The 19,412-nt window shown below is 41.1% G+C and overlaps 2 protein-coding genes across 4 annotated transcripts in view; one reads left to right on the top strand and one right to left on the bottom strand.

The window, feature by feature from the left end:
• The window catches only part of LOC115157745 (potassium voltage-gated channel subfamily H member 2-like), a 40,992-nt gene extending 37,158 nt beyond the window's left edge, over window positions 1–3,834 (bottom strand). Inside the window, exon 1 of the mRNA XM_029706186.1 lies at window positions 3,719–3,834. Within this exon, the coding sequence (XP_029562046.1) occupies window positions 3,719–3,782 (64 nt within the window). The 5' untranslated portion in view covers window positions 3,783–3,834. The remainder of the gene's footprint in view (window positions 1–3,718) is intronic.
• Window positions 3,835–13,714: 9,880 nt separating this feature from the next.
• Window positions 13,715–19,412, top strand: part of LOC115157088 (solute carrier family 12 member 7-like) — a 39,815-nt gene continuing 34,117 nt past the window's right edge. For all 3 annotated transcript variants that reach the window (XM_029705004.1, XM_029705006.1, XM_029705003.1), the window contains exon 1: window positions 13,715–13,927. In XM_029705004.1, coding sequence (XP_029560864.1) covers window positions 13,810–13,927 — 118 coding nt within the window. In that variant the 5' untranslated portion in view covers window positions 13,715–13,809. The remainder of the gene's footprint in view (window positions 13,928–19,412) is intronic.

Here is a 19,412-nt window from a genome sequence, read left to right as displayed (position 1 = left end):
GGAGGAGCTAGTGAGATGGTAGAGCATGGTGTGGCTCAGTTGGTAGAGCATGGTGAGCATGGTGTTTGCAACGCCAGGGTTGTGGGTTCGATTCCCACGGGGGCAAAAAAAAAAGTATGAAATGTATGCATTCACTACTGTAAGTCGCTCTGGATAAGAGCGTCTGCTAAATTACTAAAATGTAAATGTAAATGCCGTATCAGATCACCCAGAATGTGTACTCTCGAGCAGGAGCAATGACCAGTACTAGTATGCGTTTGTACTTGCCATAGTGTCAAATTGTTACAGCTCTGACAAGCTCTTTACACACAATGTTATTCAACTCAAAATGTATTGGCTAGATATTTCAACTCATTATGGCAAGCGTGAATGTCTGACTGAAAATGTTTATGAGGCTGCTTTGAGCCAAAGCTCGTTCTAGCTATCTAATCACATGACATCCTTGTTGCGTGAGACAGTGTCGTATCGAGAATCATCACGTCCAAGTGAAGAATCTTCTAGTGTGTGATGGCCCGTCTGTGCCACTACATTGGCAAGACAAAAAACTACAGGAAAGATGGTTGTTTAATGTGAGAGGCTCAGCAATGTTAGAATTTTAAAAGTTGTGTAGTGTCCACCTGGCATTAGGCATGCAAACACATTTATTTTATTGTGTCACAGCATCACTGAAATTTAAACCTATGATCATCTGTTCTCTATTCATGGAATTAGTCCACTGCGCCACCAGGATGTAGCTAGCATGCCATGTTTTTTTAAACTCACACAAAGCTGTTCATTTTTGTCTATTCAAAAGGACCCCATTTTAAAGAGAACAAGCACTCATTAAGATCAGGTGTGGCCAATTAGTGGGCGTGGCCAACACACCTGAACACACTTAACAAGATAGAGGATAGAGAGAGTTTTGTTGACTGAGAACGGAATGTATGTTTTTAAATAACATTCTTAGAAAGTTATTTAAATGTTTTCTTGTGTTTTTTTTATGTTACCCTAGTGGTTAAAAGCGCTGGTTTGAATCCCCGAGCAGACTAGGTGAAAAATTGGTCGATGTGCCCTTGAGCAAGGCACTTAACCCTAATTGCTCCTGTAAGTCGCTCTGGATAAGAGCGGCTGCTAAATGACTAAAAATGTACTGTAAATATAAACATTGCTTTAAATTGAAGAACCATGAGGAAAACTGTGGGAAACATTATGCTGAAGTACTGATATTCTCACAGAAGAACGTTTTTTTCATAACATTGTCAGAACAATTTGAGAACATTACTTTAAATAAAACCATGAAAAAACCTGTAGGAAACGTTATACTGAAGTATTGAAATTCCCACAGAAGAACGTTGTTTCAAAACGTCCTCTGAGCTATTGGAGAACATTTCCCATGTCAAACCATTTGGAGAACGTTCCTAGAACATTACAAAAAATTTAACCATGTTTGAACTTTTAGGTAACGTTCTGTTTAAAGTTAAAAAAATATATTTTGTCAAGTTCCTTAAAACTGTTGAGGCCAGGGGGCAGGATCTTATCCCGGTATTGGGATTCATTGTCATGTGACCATGGCGGGGAATTCAAAACTGCAAGAGTAATCATTTCAAATAATCAAATAATCAACTATTTTCCTCCATTTGAAAGATATATCTCCTAAATCTAACCACGCTGTCCGATTTTCAGAGGCTTTACGGAGAATGCATAAAGTTAGGTTATGTGAGGAGAGTACATTGACAATAGCTGCATGTAATGTTTAGCCAATTCAAAGAAGGGCATCAACAGACAGAAAACTAGCTAGAATTATGCACTTACCTTTGACAATCTGCATCAGATGACACTCATAGGACATTATGTTAGACAATACATGCATTTTTAGTTCCATCAAGTTCATATTTATATCCAAAAACAGCATTTACAGTCACGGTGAAATTCAGAATTTTTTCGGCTCGAATGCTCCCAGTAAATCCAGCATTACAAATCACGGAATTACTATTCGAAAACATTGGTAAATTATAATATTGTCATTCAAAGAATAATATATTATCATCTCGTAATTGCTACCGAATGGCCAGATCTCAAAATAACTTTACTGGGAAATCACATTTTGCTATAAACTGGGTACTATGCTAACAACATAAGCTAAGCTATAAGCTAAGCTAAGCTATACCGTTAGCATTAGCATCATCTAATATCGATAATAACATTCTAAATATCCCCTTACCTTTGATTATCTCCATCAGAAGGCGCTGCCAGCGATCCCAGGTCCAGAACAAATGTGGTTTCTTTTGATAAAGTTCATAATTTATGTCCAAATAGTTAGCGTTCAGTAGGCTCCCACAAAATGAGGTGGGCAGTGTAAAGTCACGCCGAAAAGCTAAAAAAAACCTAGTAAATCTATTTATGTTTGTTCAAACATGTCAAACGTTGTTTAGCATTAATCTTTTGGTCCATTTTTAACGTGAAACATCAGTAAACATCAGTAATATTTTCACACAACCTATCAAGTGTCTAGAATAAACGATTATGACAAAGACACTCTTCTCAGATTCATGCGCAGGCGCAAAAAATGAAGTGATGACGTGTCAACTTGTAAGCATTCTAATTCGGTCTGTATTCATCACAGATGCTTCAAACAACTTTCTAAAGATCGTTGACATCTAGTGGAAGCCTTAGGAGTTGCGAACTGAATCCTTTCTCACTATGGTATCTTTAAAACAATGACACTAAATAGTACAGTCACAAAATTCTCATTTTTTTAATCTATTTTTCACAGGTTTTTGCCTGCAATATGAGTTTTGTTATACTTACAGACACCATTCAAACTGTTTTAGAAAATTCAGAGTGTTTTCTATCCGAATGTGTTAATAATATGCATATCCTAGCTTCTGAGTTGGTGTAGGAGGCAGTTAAAAATGGGCACATATTTTTTTCAAAATTCTCAATACTGCCCCCGTGGCCCGTAGAGGTTAAATGTGCTGAGAATGTCCCAAAGACAAGCAACTATCCTCCACCATAGGACAACCACACTCCCTACAAGCTCTAAGAAACATAACACTGAATGTTATGAGTGAGCTGGGTCACAACTCATTGTCTTTTGTTACTATTGTTTTGATTCCGCTATTCCCACCTGCCCTGTGTAGGGTGTGTGTGTGTGTGTGTGTGTGTGTGTGTGTGTGTGTGAAGGGGGCTGTGTGTGCTGTGTTTCTGAGTGTAGGAGGCATCATGTCCATTTAGAGTACAGTGGAGAGGCATGAGGCAGGCACTGAAGAGAGCAATCAAGATGTCATAAAAACACTATCTATAGTTCATTGCTTTCCTATCTCTTCTTGTAATTGGCACAGCTGTGTGCTGGAACCTATGAGAGAAATCATAGTGTCACATAAGCACATGGACCATTTGGACATTGAGAGGGGAAATGGAATGTTCAATATGCACAACTCATTCTCCAGCTATATGGTCCAAAAACATCATCCATTTCTGTACCATCGTCAAGACAGTGTTGTGGTCCTTATGACAGAGCATTCAAGTGTTACTAAACTAGGATTAACCAATACCCAAAGCCTTTAAAAGGATCTCATTATCTCAATAAAAGCCTCTGGCATAACCTAACAAAATCACCCAAAATGAAAGATTAAACACTGATGAATGAAATACTTTATAACCACTATTCCTATGTGTGTTTTATGTTTAAAAATAAAATGAGTCATGCTGAAGCCCTGGCGGCTGTGCCGGGTCGTACCATCTTTGGCGTAGAGGGAGATCTCCACCTTCCTCTCCTCGGAGCCCAGCAGAGCCTTGGCCATTTGGGCCACGGCAGGCCTCTTGGTGTGCGGCCCGTACAGGAAGCTGCAGGTGCACGGCTTCTGCATGACCTCAGCGCGCGTGTACCCGCACATGCCACAGAAGGCGTCGTTACAGAAGATGATGGCGCAGTTCTCCACGCGAGCATTGGCGATGATGAACTTGCGATCTGAGGAGGGAGGGAGTAATAGATCAATATTGTTTTAATCTAAAGAGTCATTGCAATTTGTCATCACATATAATACAGTCTACTACAGCTAAAACAGGTTTTTAGAAATGTTTGCAAATGTATTAAAATACAAAACTAAAAAAATCACATTCACATAAGTATTCAGACCCCTACTCAGTACTTTGTTGAAGCACCTTTGGCAGCGATTACAGCCTAGAGTCTTCTTGGGTACGGCACTACAAGCTTGGCACACCTGTATTTGGGGAGCTTCTCCCATTCTTCTCTGCACATCCTCTCAAGCTCTGTCAGGTTGGATGGGGACTGCCGCTGCACAGCTATTTTCAGGTCTCTCCAGAGATGTTCAATCGGGTTCAAGGGCTCCGGCTGGGCCACTCAAGGACATTCAGAGACTTGTCCCGAAGCCACTCCTGCGTGGGCTTGGCTGTGTGCTTAGGGTTGATGTCCTGATGGAAGGTGAACCTTTGCTCCAGTCGGAAGTCCTGCGCGCTCTGGAAGAGGTTTTCATCAAGGATCTCTCTGTACTTTGCTCTGTTCATCTTTCCCTCGATCCTGACTAGTCTCCCAGTCCCTGCTGCTGAAAAACATCCCCACATCATGATGCTGCTACTTACTTGTTAGATATTACTGCATGGTCGGAACTAGAAGAACAAGCATTTTGCTACACTCGCATTAACATCTGCTAACCATGTGTATGTCACAATTAAAATTTGATTTGAACATGCTTCACCGTAGGGATTGTGCCAGGTTTCCTCCAGACGTGACGCTTGGCGTTCAGGCCAAAGAGTTCAATCTTGGTTTCATCAGACCAGAAAATCTTGTTTCTCATGGTATGAGAGTCCTTTAGGTGCCTTTTGGCAAACTCCAAGTGGGCTGTCATGTGCCTTTCACTGAGGTGGCTTGGTGGAGGCCTGATTGGTGGAGTGCTGCAGAGATTGTAGTCCTTCTGGAAGGTTCTCCCATCTCCACAGAGGAAACCTGGAGCTTTGTCAGAGTGACAATCAGACTCTTGGTCACCTCCCTGACCAAGGCCCTTCTCCACTGATTGTTCAGTTTGGCCAGGAGGCCAGCTCTAGGAAGAGTCTTGGTGGTTCCAAACATCTTCCATTTAAGAATGATGGAGGCCACTGTGTTCCTCGGGACCTTCAAATGTTCAGAAATGTTTTGGTACCCTTCCCCAGATCTGTGCCTCAACACAATCCTGTTTCGAAGCTCTATGGACAATTCCTTCGACCTCATGGCTTGGTTTTTGCTCTGACATGCACTGTCAGCTGTGGGACTTTATATAGACAGGTGTGTGCCTTTCCAAATCATGTCCAGTCAGTTGAATTTACCACATGTGGACTCCAACCAAGTTGTAGAAACATGTCAAGGATAATCAATGGAAACAGAATGCACCTGAGCTCAATTCCGAGTCTCATAGCAAAGGGTCTGAATACTTCTGTTTTGAATTTTTTATACATTTGCAAACATTTCTAAAAACATGTTTTTGCTTTGTCATTGTGGGTATTGTGTGTAGATTGTTGAGGAAAATTTTTTATTTCATCTATTTTAGAATAAGGCTGTAACGTAACAAAATGTGGAAAAAGTCAAGGGGTCTGAATACTTTCTGAATGCACTGTATTTCCCTTCATAGTTTGCTTGCCTATGCATGACCATCCATCATCCACATACCTCATTTTTACCAAACTTAGCTTTTTTGTGTCAGCAATTGGACATTGTTCTTAGGGGGGGCTAGTTACCCCACATTACCCTATGCTTACTGGATACATATAAAGCAATCATTCATTCCAGCCTTATTGATTGAACCTTTCGTAAACTAAAATACAATTTAAATTGGTTATTCTACTTGACCAAACATGCCATATCAGTGACACCAAGGCATGTAACCCTGCATGAGAACTAAGATGGGAGAATCTGTAAGGTGCAAATCTGTTTTCACATTCAACTGCTAAACTTGCTGTTTATATCAAAACTATAAACTGTTTAGAGCCTTAGAAAAACAAGTAGATGACGTTTTGGTATCAAAATATGTCCCCAGAAGGAAACATTCAGTGATGGATTTTAGTTATTGAAATGTAGCTGCTTTACTCTCTCCCATCCTGCTTAGAAATGCAGCTCGGGTTCTTCAGGTCCTGCTGTGATATAAGCCATATTTATGCTCTGACAGACACTGCTGCCCTATTTATATCCACTTGAAATATTGGTCTCCCAGTAAATGTCAGGTAGAAATGTAGCCATGCCTTTATCATTAGACTATGTGTGTAAAATTCTAATACCAAGAGGGTAAACATAGAATTACCCCTGAGATTACACAATCAAATGTGCGGCATACTGTACATCTTTAATCTTCATCTATATTATTTGGTTCAATATTTGCAAAGTCATATCAAGGCTAAATTTTGCAGAGACAATACGCTCCTTTTTACAGGACAATCATAACACTATATAATAGAAAGTGGTCACATCTCATGAAACCTTTAACTTTATTGAACACAGGCTGACTACCTACAATAATAGCCTAGTATTTTCATTTTAATCGGGACAAATTGCATTTAAGAAGCATTTTGCAAATCGAAAGACACGGTTTGCATTACATTTCAAACCACAGCATGGTTCCCCAAAATTAATCAATATTGAAGAAAAAAAGTTCTTACTCTGTCCTTCGAATTTTCGGATGATTGTATCCAGAAAAGTGTTCTGGGGAGCCACGTGTCCCCGCCGAACCGGCATCTTTTGGGCGGTATTTCCCTCGGTTTGGAAAGTTGGACCGCAGGCTCTTGTCTAGATCTCGCACTCTGCACCACTGTAGCCCCTATAAAAATCCCAAAGTAGCTGGAAACATGTCACAGCCACCACCAAGTCCTGCGACGTGACGTGTCAACTACTTTTTTAATCACTTTCTAAAGCAGACACTCCGACGATTGTATTTATACATTACCCAAACAAATAGTATATTTGGCCGTGTATCAACCGACCTGCTTTGATGTTTACGGATGATGTATCCATCCTTTACTTTCCTGCTTGGAAGTAGCACCGCCTCTTCAGTGAAATCGGCAATTCCAAATCACAGGTGCCAACAGGACTGTTGCTGCCCATTAGTAGATCATCTTTGACATTACTGCTCTATTATCCTGTTTCACTGTCAGACCGTGGCTGCAACCTCTGCTTTTGAAATGACGATGGTCTATCAAATAATGGATCGAGTTTTCAGGTATATAATCATTTTGGGGAGGGGGAGTTGGGATATGCAAGAAACTAATTGCTGTTAGTGTAACAGGACAAATAGAAGTACCCCCTGCATCTCTGGCAGATGCGTCATGCCCATTTTTTTGTGTTATTTCTCTGCAATACTACTAGCCACCTAGCAATTGTATGAAGTTGGCTTCAGCTAGCCCAGATAGGTTCCCAAACTCTCAACCTCATAACTAGCTGCCAAGAAGCTATTTCAGCTAGCTTGTCTAATTATCTTAGCTAGCATGCCTGCTGGCAAGGTTGGTTGATTTTAGAAAAGAAAGCAATAACTAAATGTCCTGAATAATACTCAAATTCTTTTCAAACATTTACACAATTGTTTTTGCAGAGATGCAGAGAAGCATATTTTCTTTAAAAAAAAGTCAGGATACAGACAGCTCAAGTGGTATGCTTAGATATGTAGAAAAAAAAATGTTTTGCATAGAATTAAGCACACTGATTATGGCTCTAGGTTGCAGGAAACAGCTGTTTCAGGTGTTTGGAAAAGGCAAAATTCTCCAACTTTCACCTCGCTCCCCTCCTGACCTCCACCCTGGCCTATGTCATGTACATTGGTCTCCCCCTAATTTAATGTACTTTGTGCCCCATAGGATTTTTGTCTCTGTCCATTGTCCAATGAGTGTTTTTGTCTTCTTGTTGTTATACAGTCAAACTCAGGTTGACAATTTCAGAAATTACTTTATGGAACAGGAGATTTCCTTTCTGTGTGTTAAAAATGGATTGTGATATTGCAAAGGGTAAAACTTCTACATATAGGCCTCGATCAGAGATTCATGCTTTGTTAATTATTTAAAATATATGCTATTAAATAGCATAATTTACTCACCACCAGGACTATGCTCATTCACATTGGACCATGTGCCATCATTCCAGACTGAATAATGAAGGGTGTGATTGCCATCTAGAGACACAGAAAGCACATTACTAGAGGGTTTATGGTAGGTTACAGTATGACCCTATGACCAGCAGGTGGCAACAGCAGGTTATAAATGGCCAGGTTTGAATGCTAAACATTTTAGGATTTTGCTCTCATATGCAATTGACCTCGTCTGTTTATGCTCCACTGTCTACAGGTTCTGCTTTGGCATTTGATTCAGCCATTATGTTCATTACACTTAACAATGGCTATAACGGAAATATGAAGCTCTACCTGTGTGAAAGCTTGTCTCTCAAACCAGGGCCCGAGAGACAAGCTTACACCCAGGTTGAAGTTCATATTTCCTTTATAGCCCTTGTTATCAAAATCAAATCAAATTTATTTATATAGCCCTTCGTATATCAGCTGAAATCTCAAAGTGCTGTACAGAAACCCAGCCTAAAACCCCAAACAGCAAGCAATGCATGTGAAAGAAGCACGGTGGCTAGGAAAAACTCCCTAGGAAAAACTCCCTAGAAAGGCCAAAAACCTAGGAAGAAACCTAGAGAGGAACCAGGCTATGAGGGGTGGCCAGTCCTCTTCTGGCTGTGCCGGGTGGATATTATAACAGAACATGGTCAAGATGTTAAAATGTTCATAAATGACCAGCATGGTCAAATAATAATAATCATTGTAGTTGTCGAGGGTGCAACAAGCACGTCCAGTGAACAGGTCAGGGTTCCGTAGCCGCAGGCAGAACAGTTGAAACTGGAGCAGCAGCATGGCCAGGTGGACTGGGGACAGCAAGGAGTCATCATGCCAGGTAGTCCCGAGGCATGGTCCTAGGGCTCAGGTCCTCCGAGAGAAAGAAAGAAAGAGAGAAAGAGAGAATTAGAGAGAGCATATTTAAATTCACACAGGACACCGGATAAGACGAGAATACTCCAGATGTAACAGACTGACCCTAGCCCCCCGGCACATAAACTACTGCAGCATAAATACTGGAGGCTGAGACAGGAGGGATCAGAAGACACTGTGGCCCCATCCGATGATACCCCCGGACAGGGCCAAACAGGCAGGATATAACCCCACCCATTTTGCCAAAGCACAGCCCCCACACCACTAGAGGGATGTCTACAACCACCAACTTACCGTCCGAAGACAAGGCCGAGTATAGCCCACAAAATCTCCGCCATGGCACAACCCAAGGGGGGGCGCCAACCCAGACAGGAAGACCACGTCAGTGACTCAACCCACTCAAGTGACGCACCCCTCCCATGGACGGCATGGAAGAACAGCAGTAAGTCAGTGACTCAGCCCCTGTAATAGGGTTAGAGGCAGAGAATCCCAGTGGAAAGAGGGGAACCGGCAAGGCAGAGACAGCAAGGGCGGTTCGTTGCTCCAGCCTTTCCGTTCACCTTCACACTCCTGGGCCAGACTACACTTAATCATAGGACCTACTGAAGAGATAAGTCTTCAGTAAAGACTTAAAGGTTGAGACTGAGTCTGCGTCTCTCACATGGGTAGGCAGACCATTCCATAAAAATGGAGCTCTATAGGAGAAAGCCCTACCTCCAGCCGTTTGCTTAGAAATTCTAGGGACAATTAGGAGGCCTGCGTCTTGTGACCGTAGCGTACGTGTAGGTATGTACGGCAGGACCAAATCGGAAAAAGATAGGTAGGAGCAAGCCCATGTAATGCTTTGTAGGTTAGCAGTAAAACCTTGAAATCAGCCCTTGCCTTAACAGGAAGCCAGTGTAGGGAGGCTAGCACTGGAGTAATATGATCACATTTTTTGGTTCTAGTCAGGATTCTAGCAGCCGTATGTAGCACTAACTGAAGTTTGTTTAGTGCTTTATCCGGGTAGCCGGAAAGTAGAGCATTGTAGTAGTCCAGCCTAGAAGTAACAAAAGCATGGATTAATTTTTCTGCGTCATTTTTGGACAGAAAGTTTCTGATTTTTGCAATGTTACGTAGATGGAAAAAAGCTGTCCTTGAAACAGTCTTGATATGTTCTTCAAAAGAGAGATCAGGGTCCAGAGTAACACCGAGGTCCTTCACAGTTTTATTTGAGACGACTGTACAACCATCCAGATTAATTGTCAGATTGAACAGAAGATCTCTTTGTTTCTTGGGACCTAGAACAAGCATCTCTGTTTTGTCCGAGTTTAAAAGTAGAAAGTTTGCAGCCATCCACTTCCTTATGTCTGAAACACAGGCTTCTAGCGAGGGCAATTTTGGAGCTTCACCATGTTTCATTGAAATGTACAGCTGTGTGTCGTCCGCATAGCAGTGAAATTTAACATTATGTTTTCGAATGACATCCCCAAGAGGTAAAATATATAGTGAAAACAATAGTGGTCCTAAAACGGAACCTTGAGGAACACCGAAATTTACAATTGATTTGTCAGAGGACAAACCATTCACAGAGACAAACTGATATCTTTCCGACAGATAAGATCTAAACCAGGCCAGAACTTGTCCATGTAGACCAATTTGGGTTTCCAATCTCTCCAAAAGAATGTGGTGATCGATGGTATCAAAAGCGGCACTAAGATCTAGGAGCACGAGAACAGATGCAGAGCCTCGGTCTGACGTCATTAAAAGGTCATTTACCACCTTCACAAGTGCAGTCTCAGTGCTATGATGGGGTCTAAAACCAGACTGAAGCGTTTCGTATACATTGTTTGTCTTCAGGAAGGCAGTGAGTTGCTGTGCAACAGCTTTTTCTAAAAATTTTGAGAGGAATGGAAGATTCGATATAGGCCGATAGTTTTTTATAATTTCTGGGTCAAGATTCGGCTTTTTTTTTTTGGTTATGTCCGCAAGGATGGGTTTTCCGCCATCTTGGAACATTTGGTATAATGTGCTCTTAGCAAAGAATTCCGTATGCTTTGCCTGTTCCTTTCTGACTGTAGGCCTAGTCCCTAACTAAATTGTGAAGGATATGTTTCTATGTCAAAACATTGCCCATTGACAAGCCAGCCAAATTTAACCTAAGGTTTTTTTTGTATTCCAATGCTACTTTTTTCTATCCAAACTATAAAATGATCCAACTGGTAAGACTACAGATGATTGACAACATGACAAATTGGACTATACTACAGCATTTTCCAAATAGTTTCTGTCCTGTAGACATTTGCTTTTCAATTGAAGTACAGTTGTTTTTGTCAATACTGTATGAGCTTTGACAATCAACTGCCTATATGGACTGCCAAAGGAGCACTTAATGACCCTCACAGTCTTACAAGGCATTTAGCCTCTTATCTTCCCATGACAAAGTTTATGGCCATACTTCTAGCACATACCCAGAACACAGTGGGATTTACAGACTTCGGGTAAGTTGAGCCAATGGCAAGTTGAGCAAATGGTGAATGTGCATAAAGTTGGCAGAATTCATACTATCTGACGTCATTAGCACTATCCACTGAGTTCTAAACTACATCACGCAATATGGTTTAATGTGCCAATAAATCAGCACAATGTACTTTTTGTTCAGTCTTGAAGCTAAAAATTGGGATAATGTATACTTTGCTAATGACCATACCAAAAAAAAAGTAACGGAGAGCAATGTACAATACAGCGAACTTAGAAAAACGAGGAATTTGTGCTAAGTGCATGGGGGACACCATCTTTATGCACCTCCACTTGTCACGGGTGTCGTATGGATTGGACCAAAACGCAGCGGGAACGTGTATACTCATCTTCTTTTTTTATTGAAGGAGGAAAACGTATACAAAACCAACGAAACAGTCCTGTAAAGGCTACTAGGCTACACAAAGAACAACTAACCACAAAACCCATAGAAAAACACCCCTACTAAATAGGACCATCAATTAGAGGCAACGAGGAACAGCTGCCTCCAATTGAAGGTCAAAACAATAAACTAGACATAGAAATAGGAAAAAATAGAACATAGAAATACAAAACATAGAACACAACCCAAAAACCTCGACAACACAAAACAAACACACCCCTGCCACATCCTTACCAAACTACAATAACAAATAACCCCTTATACTGGTCAGGACGTGACACCGCTATTGAAGTGTTTTCTTAACAGGCATAATGCAAGGCATTGTCGCTGAGGTATGAGGAAACAACAGGGCCTGGCCCATGTTAAAAAAGTACAAAGTGTTAATAAGGTGTTAAGACTGAGTTAAAAGATGCTTAAAATGATTAAACAACAAAAAGTGATTGTGATTGTATTTGGGAAATAAAGATAGACATGGTTTAAAAAAAATAGTGGTACCATTTCATTCAGCAGCATACCACCCTGCATCTCACTAGTGGCTGCTTCTGAAGCTAAGCAGGGTTGGTCCCTAGATGGGAGACCAGATGCTGCTGGAAATGGTCTTGGAAGGCCAGTAGGCAGGTCAAATTACTATTATTTTTTAAAATAAAAGTATCACAATAATAAAAGTATCTCAATACCCCAGGGCAGTGACACTACCCTGTGTAGAGTTCCGTCTTTTGGATGGGATGTTAAATGGGTGTCCTGACTCTCCGTGGTCACTAAAGATCCACTTATTGTAAGAGTAGGGGTGTTAACCCTGGTGTCCTGGCTAAATTCCCAAGCTATCATGATCACCTGATCATCCCCAGCTTACATTTGGCTCATTCCCCAGGTTGTTGCTGTAAATGAGAATGTGTTTGCAGTCAACTTACCTGGAAAAAATAAAAATTCAGTACATGAATTTGTAGGTGCTTAAGTTACCCAGTCCTGTGGCTCAACTTAGCCCTGGGGTAATTTGTGTCAAGAGGACACTTTTTTGGGACAAGCTTCGTTTTCAAAACTGTAATGTTGAAATGAATTCTGATTATTTCCAGGGAAGCACAACACCCTGAAATTTATGTACATATCTTTCTTAGAAAGAATACTAAATTTCCCTTGATGGAGTAATGCTGAATGTAAAAATTGTCTCAACAAAAAAATGGCTCAGCAATGATTACTGGAAGATGTATTTAAAAATTTCAGTTAAATCGCCCAGTAGTAGATTTGAGATTATTACTATTTTGTTGTGTTTAACGTTATTCGTATGGTTTTTCCAGAATCTTCATTGTCATTAATAGCCTTTGGTCTTTTAAATCCTTATCTTTTCCAATTGTTCCATATGTTTTCTCTGGGGCACACTCAGGCTGATGTTTATTCCCATGCGTTACCTTTAGGGCTTTTTGTGTTGATTGCCGTTTACCCCAGGGGGCCACTCTCCCTCTCTCTCGACTGGTAGGGTCAGTTTAGCATTCAACATCTCTGAATTACCCAGCAGGCTTTGCTCTGTGGGAAAGGAAACACCACTTTGTTTACCAGTGCTAATATGTAGTAGTCTACTGGCCTACAAAGGGGCGAAAAATATAGGAAGGAAGACAAAATCCTGTGTCAATGTACCATAGTTCTACAATGTAAGTTACAAATAAAGGGCTCTTTTCAGTAAAGGGAGAGTTGTTCAGGAAGAGGTGCCCCCAGTGACATTAGGAGTCTTGTCTATTGTAGGTGCTATAGCCTAGATAGGGATGAGGTTGAGTGTAGTAAGGAAGGAGGACTTTCTCTGGGGGAGGAGCTGTAGAACAATCCTTATTTGGAGAGAGCCTGGTCACATGGGGACAGAATCTAAGCAATAAAGGTGAGAGAGACAGAAGTAGTGAGCACTTCGAACTGTGTCTTGAAAAGGTGAGAGGGACTAGAGTAGTTTACTTTCTCAGAATAGAGCCAATGCGGTGAGGGGATAAAATGCCCACCAACTTCACTGTGGTTCCTGTTGAGGATGGCGGGGCCGGGAAGTCAACTCTGGAAGGTGTGTTTAGTGAGGAAGATGAAGAAGACATTTCTCCACGACGACCCTACTCAGGTGAGGACACACTATGTTGACGTTTTCAGGACAGGCTCAGACAAGCAGAGTAGAATCTGTAGAACAGCTGAACATGTTCACTTTAACTTAGCTTTGGGACACAACATTCCTCAGGGAGTCCAACCAATACACAGACTCCCAATTTTGTGTCCCAAAGCTAACTGGCCCTTGACTTACAGAATTCTGATATGATATATGGCTTTGTTTGTTTGTTTATTTTTCTCTGGCCTAAGGAGACGAACATACTTTTTATGACAAGAGTGAACTTTTTGTCATTTTCACAAGAAATCAACTCCTGAGATGTAACAAAAACAAGTGAGGGCTTTCTGAGATCTTCCTTGCCTTTTGCTCTCTCTCTTTCTCTTTCCACCTCTCACTCTTTCACTCAGTCAATTCATTGACACATATCTTTCTTCCTCTTAATGTGAAATCAATATGGATAGTAGTCTGTTATCTTCCAAGGTTTCTCAGCCTTACATTCCACAGTGGAAGTCACTGCCAAAATGCCACTCGTCTGTCAAGTATTAACTTGCTGTAAACCAGTAGAGCTCCACTGTTCTCTTCCTGTTGGAAGGGAGAGTGGGTTAGGATTAGTTTTTTGAAATGTCACAGGCTGACTGTCTGCTCTTTACTACTGTAACTATACTATTTTAGTATTTGCACATGGCACTCTTGTAGTAATCTCAGATTCTGAGGTGTTTTTTCACTTGTGTAGCTTTAAAATATATATTTATTGAGGAAAGAGGCCTTTTTGATTGTCTGCTGTCAGCCCTCACTGACTTTGTATGGAAGGGATATCTATTCACGGGGGGATTATATACCCCAGATGTTTGTTTGTTTGTTGGAGTGTGTGGATGTGTTTGTGCTTGCGTGGGTGTCTGCCTGTGTTTTTCCGAACAAACTCTTCCCACATTAAAAAAACTGTAGTATTTACTGTAGTGTTTAGTACTTACTGTCATGTTTGGGACATGACTGTAGTATTTACTGTAGTGTTTAGTACTTACTGTCATGTTTGGGACATGACTGTAGTATTTACTGTAGTGTTTAGTACTTACTGTCATGTTTGGGACATGACTGTAGTATTTACTGTAGTGTTTAGTACTTACTGTCATGTTTGGGACATGACTGTAGTATTTACTGTAGTGTTTTGCGTACATGTCTGTAGTATATTGTATTATTTACTGTAGTGTTTTGCGTACATGACTGTACTATAGTATAAATACTCTAGTATTACTATAGATAATTACTATAGTATATACTATAGTTTTTTATGTTTTTGTGGACGTAACTGTAGTATTTACTATAGTGTTTTATTTTATAATCTTTGACATAGAAGTGGGGGCTTTCTCCTTGAGGAAACGTACTGGACAATAGTAAAAGAGCACATTTCCATAACCTATAGGAAGATAAGACTGGAGTCTGAACGGATAGTTCAGAGCTTCTGCTCTTCTCCCGAGTGGCGCAGAGGTCTAAGGCACTGCATCTCAGTGCAAGAGACATCACTACAGTCCCTGGTTCAAATCCAGGCTGTATCACATCCGTCCGTGATTGGGAATCCCATAGGGCGGCGCACAATTGGCCCAGCGTCGTCTGGGTTTGGCCGGGGTAGGCCGTCATTGAAAATAAGAATTTGTTCTTAACTGACTTGCCTAGTTAATTAAAGGTAAAAAAAATAATTTAAAACCTTTAAGGAACACGATATATGGTCTATACTTGGCATGTAGTTTTCCCACTCATGGTTGGCACAAATTAGGATATGGGGGATGGGAATGGGTGGGGTATATTCAAAGTAAATACTGTGGTATTACTATAGTAAAAAGCTGTAGTGTTTTTGTGGAAACTTTAGTGTTTCTTTTGTGGATAACGTTGTAGTATTTAATATAGTATTTTACAGTACGTTATAAAATTCTATAATTATATAAATTATATAATGCAAAAATACAAAACACACTCAAGAAAAACAATCACATTCATCAACAAAGAGGTCCTCAATCAACACTGAACTGCCCGAAAGGCACCAGAACATCCAGTTGTAGGGAACTCTGAAGATTGTTCCGTACATTGGGTGGGAAGAAACTAAAAGGCTGTAGCAACAGATGGAATTTCCAGAGTTAGCCATCCCTGTGATCGGGTATGGTAACTCGTACTTCTATGGGCTTTATAAATGAATTAAAGGCAGTGTTTCGTTTTACGCAACGTCGAAGAGGGCCATCCCACTTTATGATTGAGCAAGCAGTGATTTGTTACTTTCCCTCTGGCCAGTTCAGTTAAGTGAGTTTAGCTTCCAGGTGCCACCATTGCTGCCTGAGTGGGGATATGAGATATTAGAATACAATATTGGCCTCACAAAGGGGTAAGGAGGGGTCAGAGAGGTCAGGAGCAGTACAAAAGGTCATTGAGGAAGGTAGAACTAGCGCTTGTGTATGATAATTTTTTGAGTAAAATTCTATGGGATTTACAGTACTTGGTTTTTGGCAATTGTAGTGCCCAATTGAGTAAAGTCAAACACAAACCTTTCTTTAATACTAAGAACTGGTGCCTTCATTTAAATCTAGCTGCAGATTAACATTCCCAGTGTCACTGAGAGTGGAGCTCTTTACCTTTCTGGCTGCTGTTTGTAAAGGCAGTACAGTATGAGTCACACAGGATACATGTAAGGGAAGGCTATGGGCTGTGGTCACTTTTGGGCTGTAGTCAGCAGTAGGAATGTTCCACTCAGTCCCAGATAACCAGCTCTATCTGTGTTAAATCATGTGCTCTCCTCTATGTTCTCACGCCAACAGTACCTGTACACAGTGCTGTCTCCACAAAATACATCCAGTATAAACAACTTTTTTCCAAATGGGCTGCCTCAGGGTAAGGCTTCACAGAATTGTTTTTCTTTAACTGACATTATGGGTCTCTCCCTGAAATGCACTAAATACTGTATACTGTCCATAAATGCTTTTTTGTTTTGTCATACAACTTTACTTCATCAAAGTCAGAAGACCTGTGGGCCAATTGTAACCATTGAAAGCCACCAGATTATCGCCAGCTGATCTCTAATTAAACCATCAATACACTCTAAAATCACCCGCAAAGCTGATCTAAATTTCAACCAACATTAGCCAGGAATTTACCATTCCTAACGCGGATGTCAAGGATGTCTTTTAGTCTTGATTGCAGCCCAAAAAAATGTACGACTATTTCGCCCTCTGGTTGGTATTATCATCAGAACAATTTAGTCCTACTTTATGAGCATTCTAAGGGCGATTTATCTATTTGACAATCATCCCATTCAACTGAAATTAAGTATTTCCTCATGTACCACAGCAAATCAACTGAAGCAATTTACCAAACACATTGTATAAATGGAAAACTAATGTTCTGCTCTATTTTATTTGTTTCCAAGTTATGTCATCCATTAAATATAACTGTCTTTAAAATAAAATTCTCTGATATGGTAATTTCTTATCAAGATCGGGGGTCAGTCCATACTTGAAATGTGTAACTAACTCAACTAAATCATGATTGAGTTATGTAATCAATATTTTTTATCAAATTAAAATGTGGTCTATAAAGTTATTTTGAATGGCATACATTATATTATTTTGTCATTTAAAGTGAAACTTTTTAAGAATTATAGACCTACTGCTTCTATATTTTTATACTTAAATAAGTATTTTTACATTCATCAGCCTTACGGTTTCCGATGCTCCTAATGGGTTGATATTTCAATGGGAGCGGGAGTAGAGAATCTTGACCAGCTGTCTGGTATCATAATCACTTGACACGGTAACAACGAGAGATCAACTGATCTGCTGGTTTGTCCTTGTGTGTTTTTAGTTGCAGTCATGCTTAGTTTACCCTGCGGGTGCATGTAATCTTTCGTTTTAAGAAATCCAGCGGTAACCTTGCAGGAGCGTGTTAAATTCTGCCTGTTGGTTGCAATCGAGCCTGTCTTTCTAATCCAGTATGTGGATTGCCAAACATATTTGATTCTCTGTTGATTTCATTCAGTGAGCCTGAGTCTGAGGCAGTGTGAGTGGCTTGTCTGGACAAGACAGGACAGTTATCCCTGTCATTCATAATTGTGTTTATCAATGAGGAAGAGTTGGGCCTACTTCCTTTTTGGAAATGTAGGATGACAATTGAGCTACAGAACCATGGTAGGCTACATGCTAATTATTTTTACTTAACTTTGCTTCCTGTTCTGAAAACTACCTCCATTGACATGCCAATTAAACTTAAGACAATTTCAGACTTGGGATGAGGATGAAATTACCATCTGTTGGGCATATCTGTTTTTCTGTGTCTGTGTTCCTAGAGAGAGAGAGAGAAGACAGAGGGGCTCTGTGGTTACAGTCAGGCTAACCACACTGTTTACAATGTGATCTTCCAATCAATTTCTGTGAGAAATGTTGTCTCTGCACTGACTTACTGTAGGTTCTTATCCTACGTACATAGAGACATAAATTGATGACTAAGGCTGTTGAAATCCTGTTCACAGGACACTGCGGGCCAACACACAGTCATCCTGAAGCTCCTTAAAGGTGGCTGGCTACAAGCTCCACTCTGGCGATAGACGTGCAAGGGCGGAGCCAGGTTTTTGGGGGCAGCGCTCACTTTTGTCCACATCGTCGTTGCGTTCCACCCAGAGAGGAAGTCTGTCTTGTGTAGTACATATCTACTAGGGGGCTTGGGGAGCCAGAGTAGTTTACCAAGCAAGAGGGTCCTTGTGTAGTGTATATCCACTAGGGGGAGCCAGAGTAGTTTACCAAGCAAGAGGGTCCTTGTGTAGTGTATATCCACTAGGGGGAGCCAGAGTAGCTTACCAAGCAAGAGGGTCCTTGTGTAGTGTATATCCACTAGGGGGAGCCAGAGTAGCTTACCAAGCAAGAGGGTCCTTGTGTAGTGTATATCCACTATGGGGAGCCAGAGTAGTTTACCAAGCAAGAGGGTCCTTGTGTAGTGTATATCCACTAGGGGGAGCCAGAGTAGCTTACAAAGCACGAGGGTCCTTGTGTAGTGTATATCCACTAGGGGGAGCCAGAGTAGTTTACCAAGCAAGAGGGTCCTTGTGTAGTGTCTATCCACTAGGGGGAGCCAGAGTAGTTTACCAAGCACGAGGGTCCTTGTGTAGTGTATATCCACTATGGGGAGCCAGAGTAGTTTACCAAGCAAGAGGGTCCTTGTGTAGTGTATATCCACTAGGGGGAGCCAGAGTAGCTTACGAAGCAAGAGGGTCCTTGTGTAGTGTATATCCACTTTGGGGAGCCAGAGTAGCTTACCAAGCACGAGGGTCCTTGTATAGTGGATGTCCACTAGGGGGAGCCAGAGTAGCTTACGAAGCAAGAGGGTCCTTGTGTAGTGTATATTCACTAGGGGGAGCCAGAGTAGTTTACCAAGCAAGAGGATCCTTGTGTAGTGTATATCCACTAGGGGGAGCCAGAGTAGTTTACCAAGCAAGAGGGTCCTTGTGTAGTGTATATCCACTAGGGGGAGC

This window comes from Salmo trutta, chromosome 21 (assembly GCF_901001165.1).
Source record: "Salmo trutta chromosome 21, fSalTru1.1, whole genome shotgun sequence".
NCBI classification, from domain to species: Eukaryota; Metazoa; Chordata; class Actinopteri; order Salmoniformes; family Salmonidae; genus Salmo; species Salmo trutta.
This window is presented reverse-complemented; position numbering and strand designations above follow the sequence as displayed.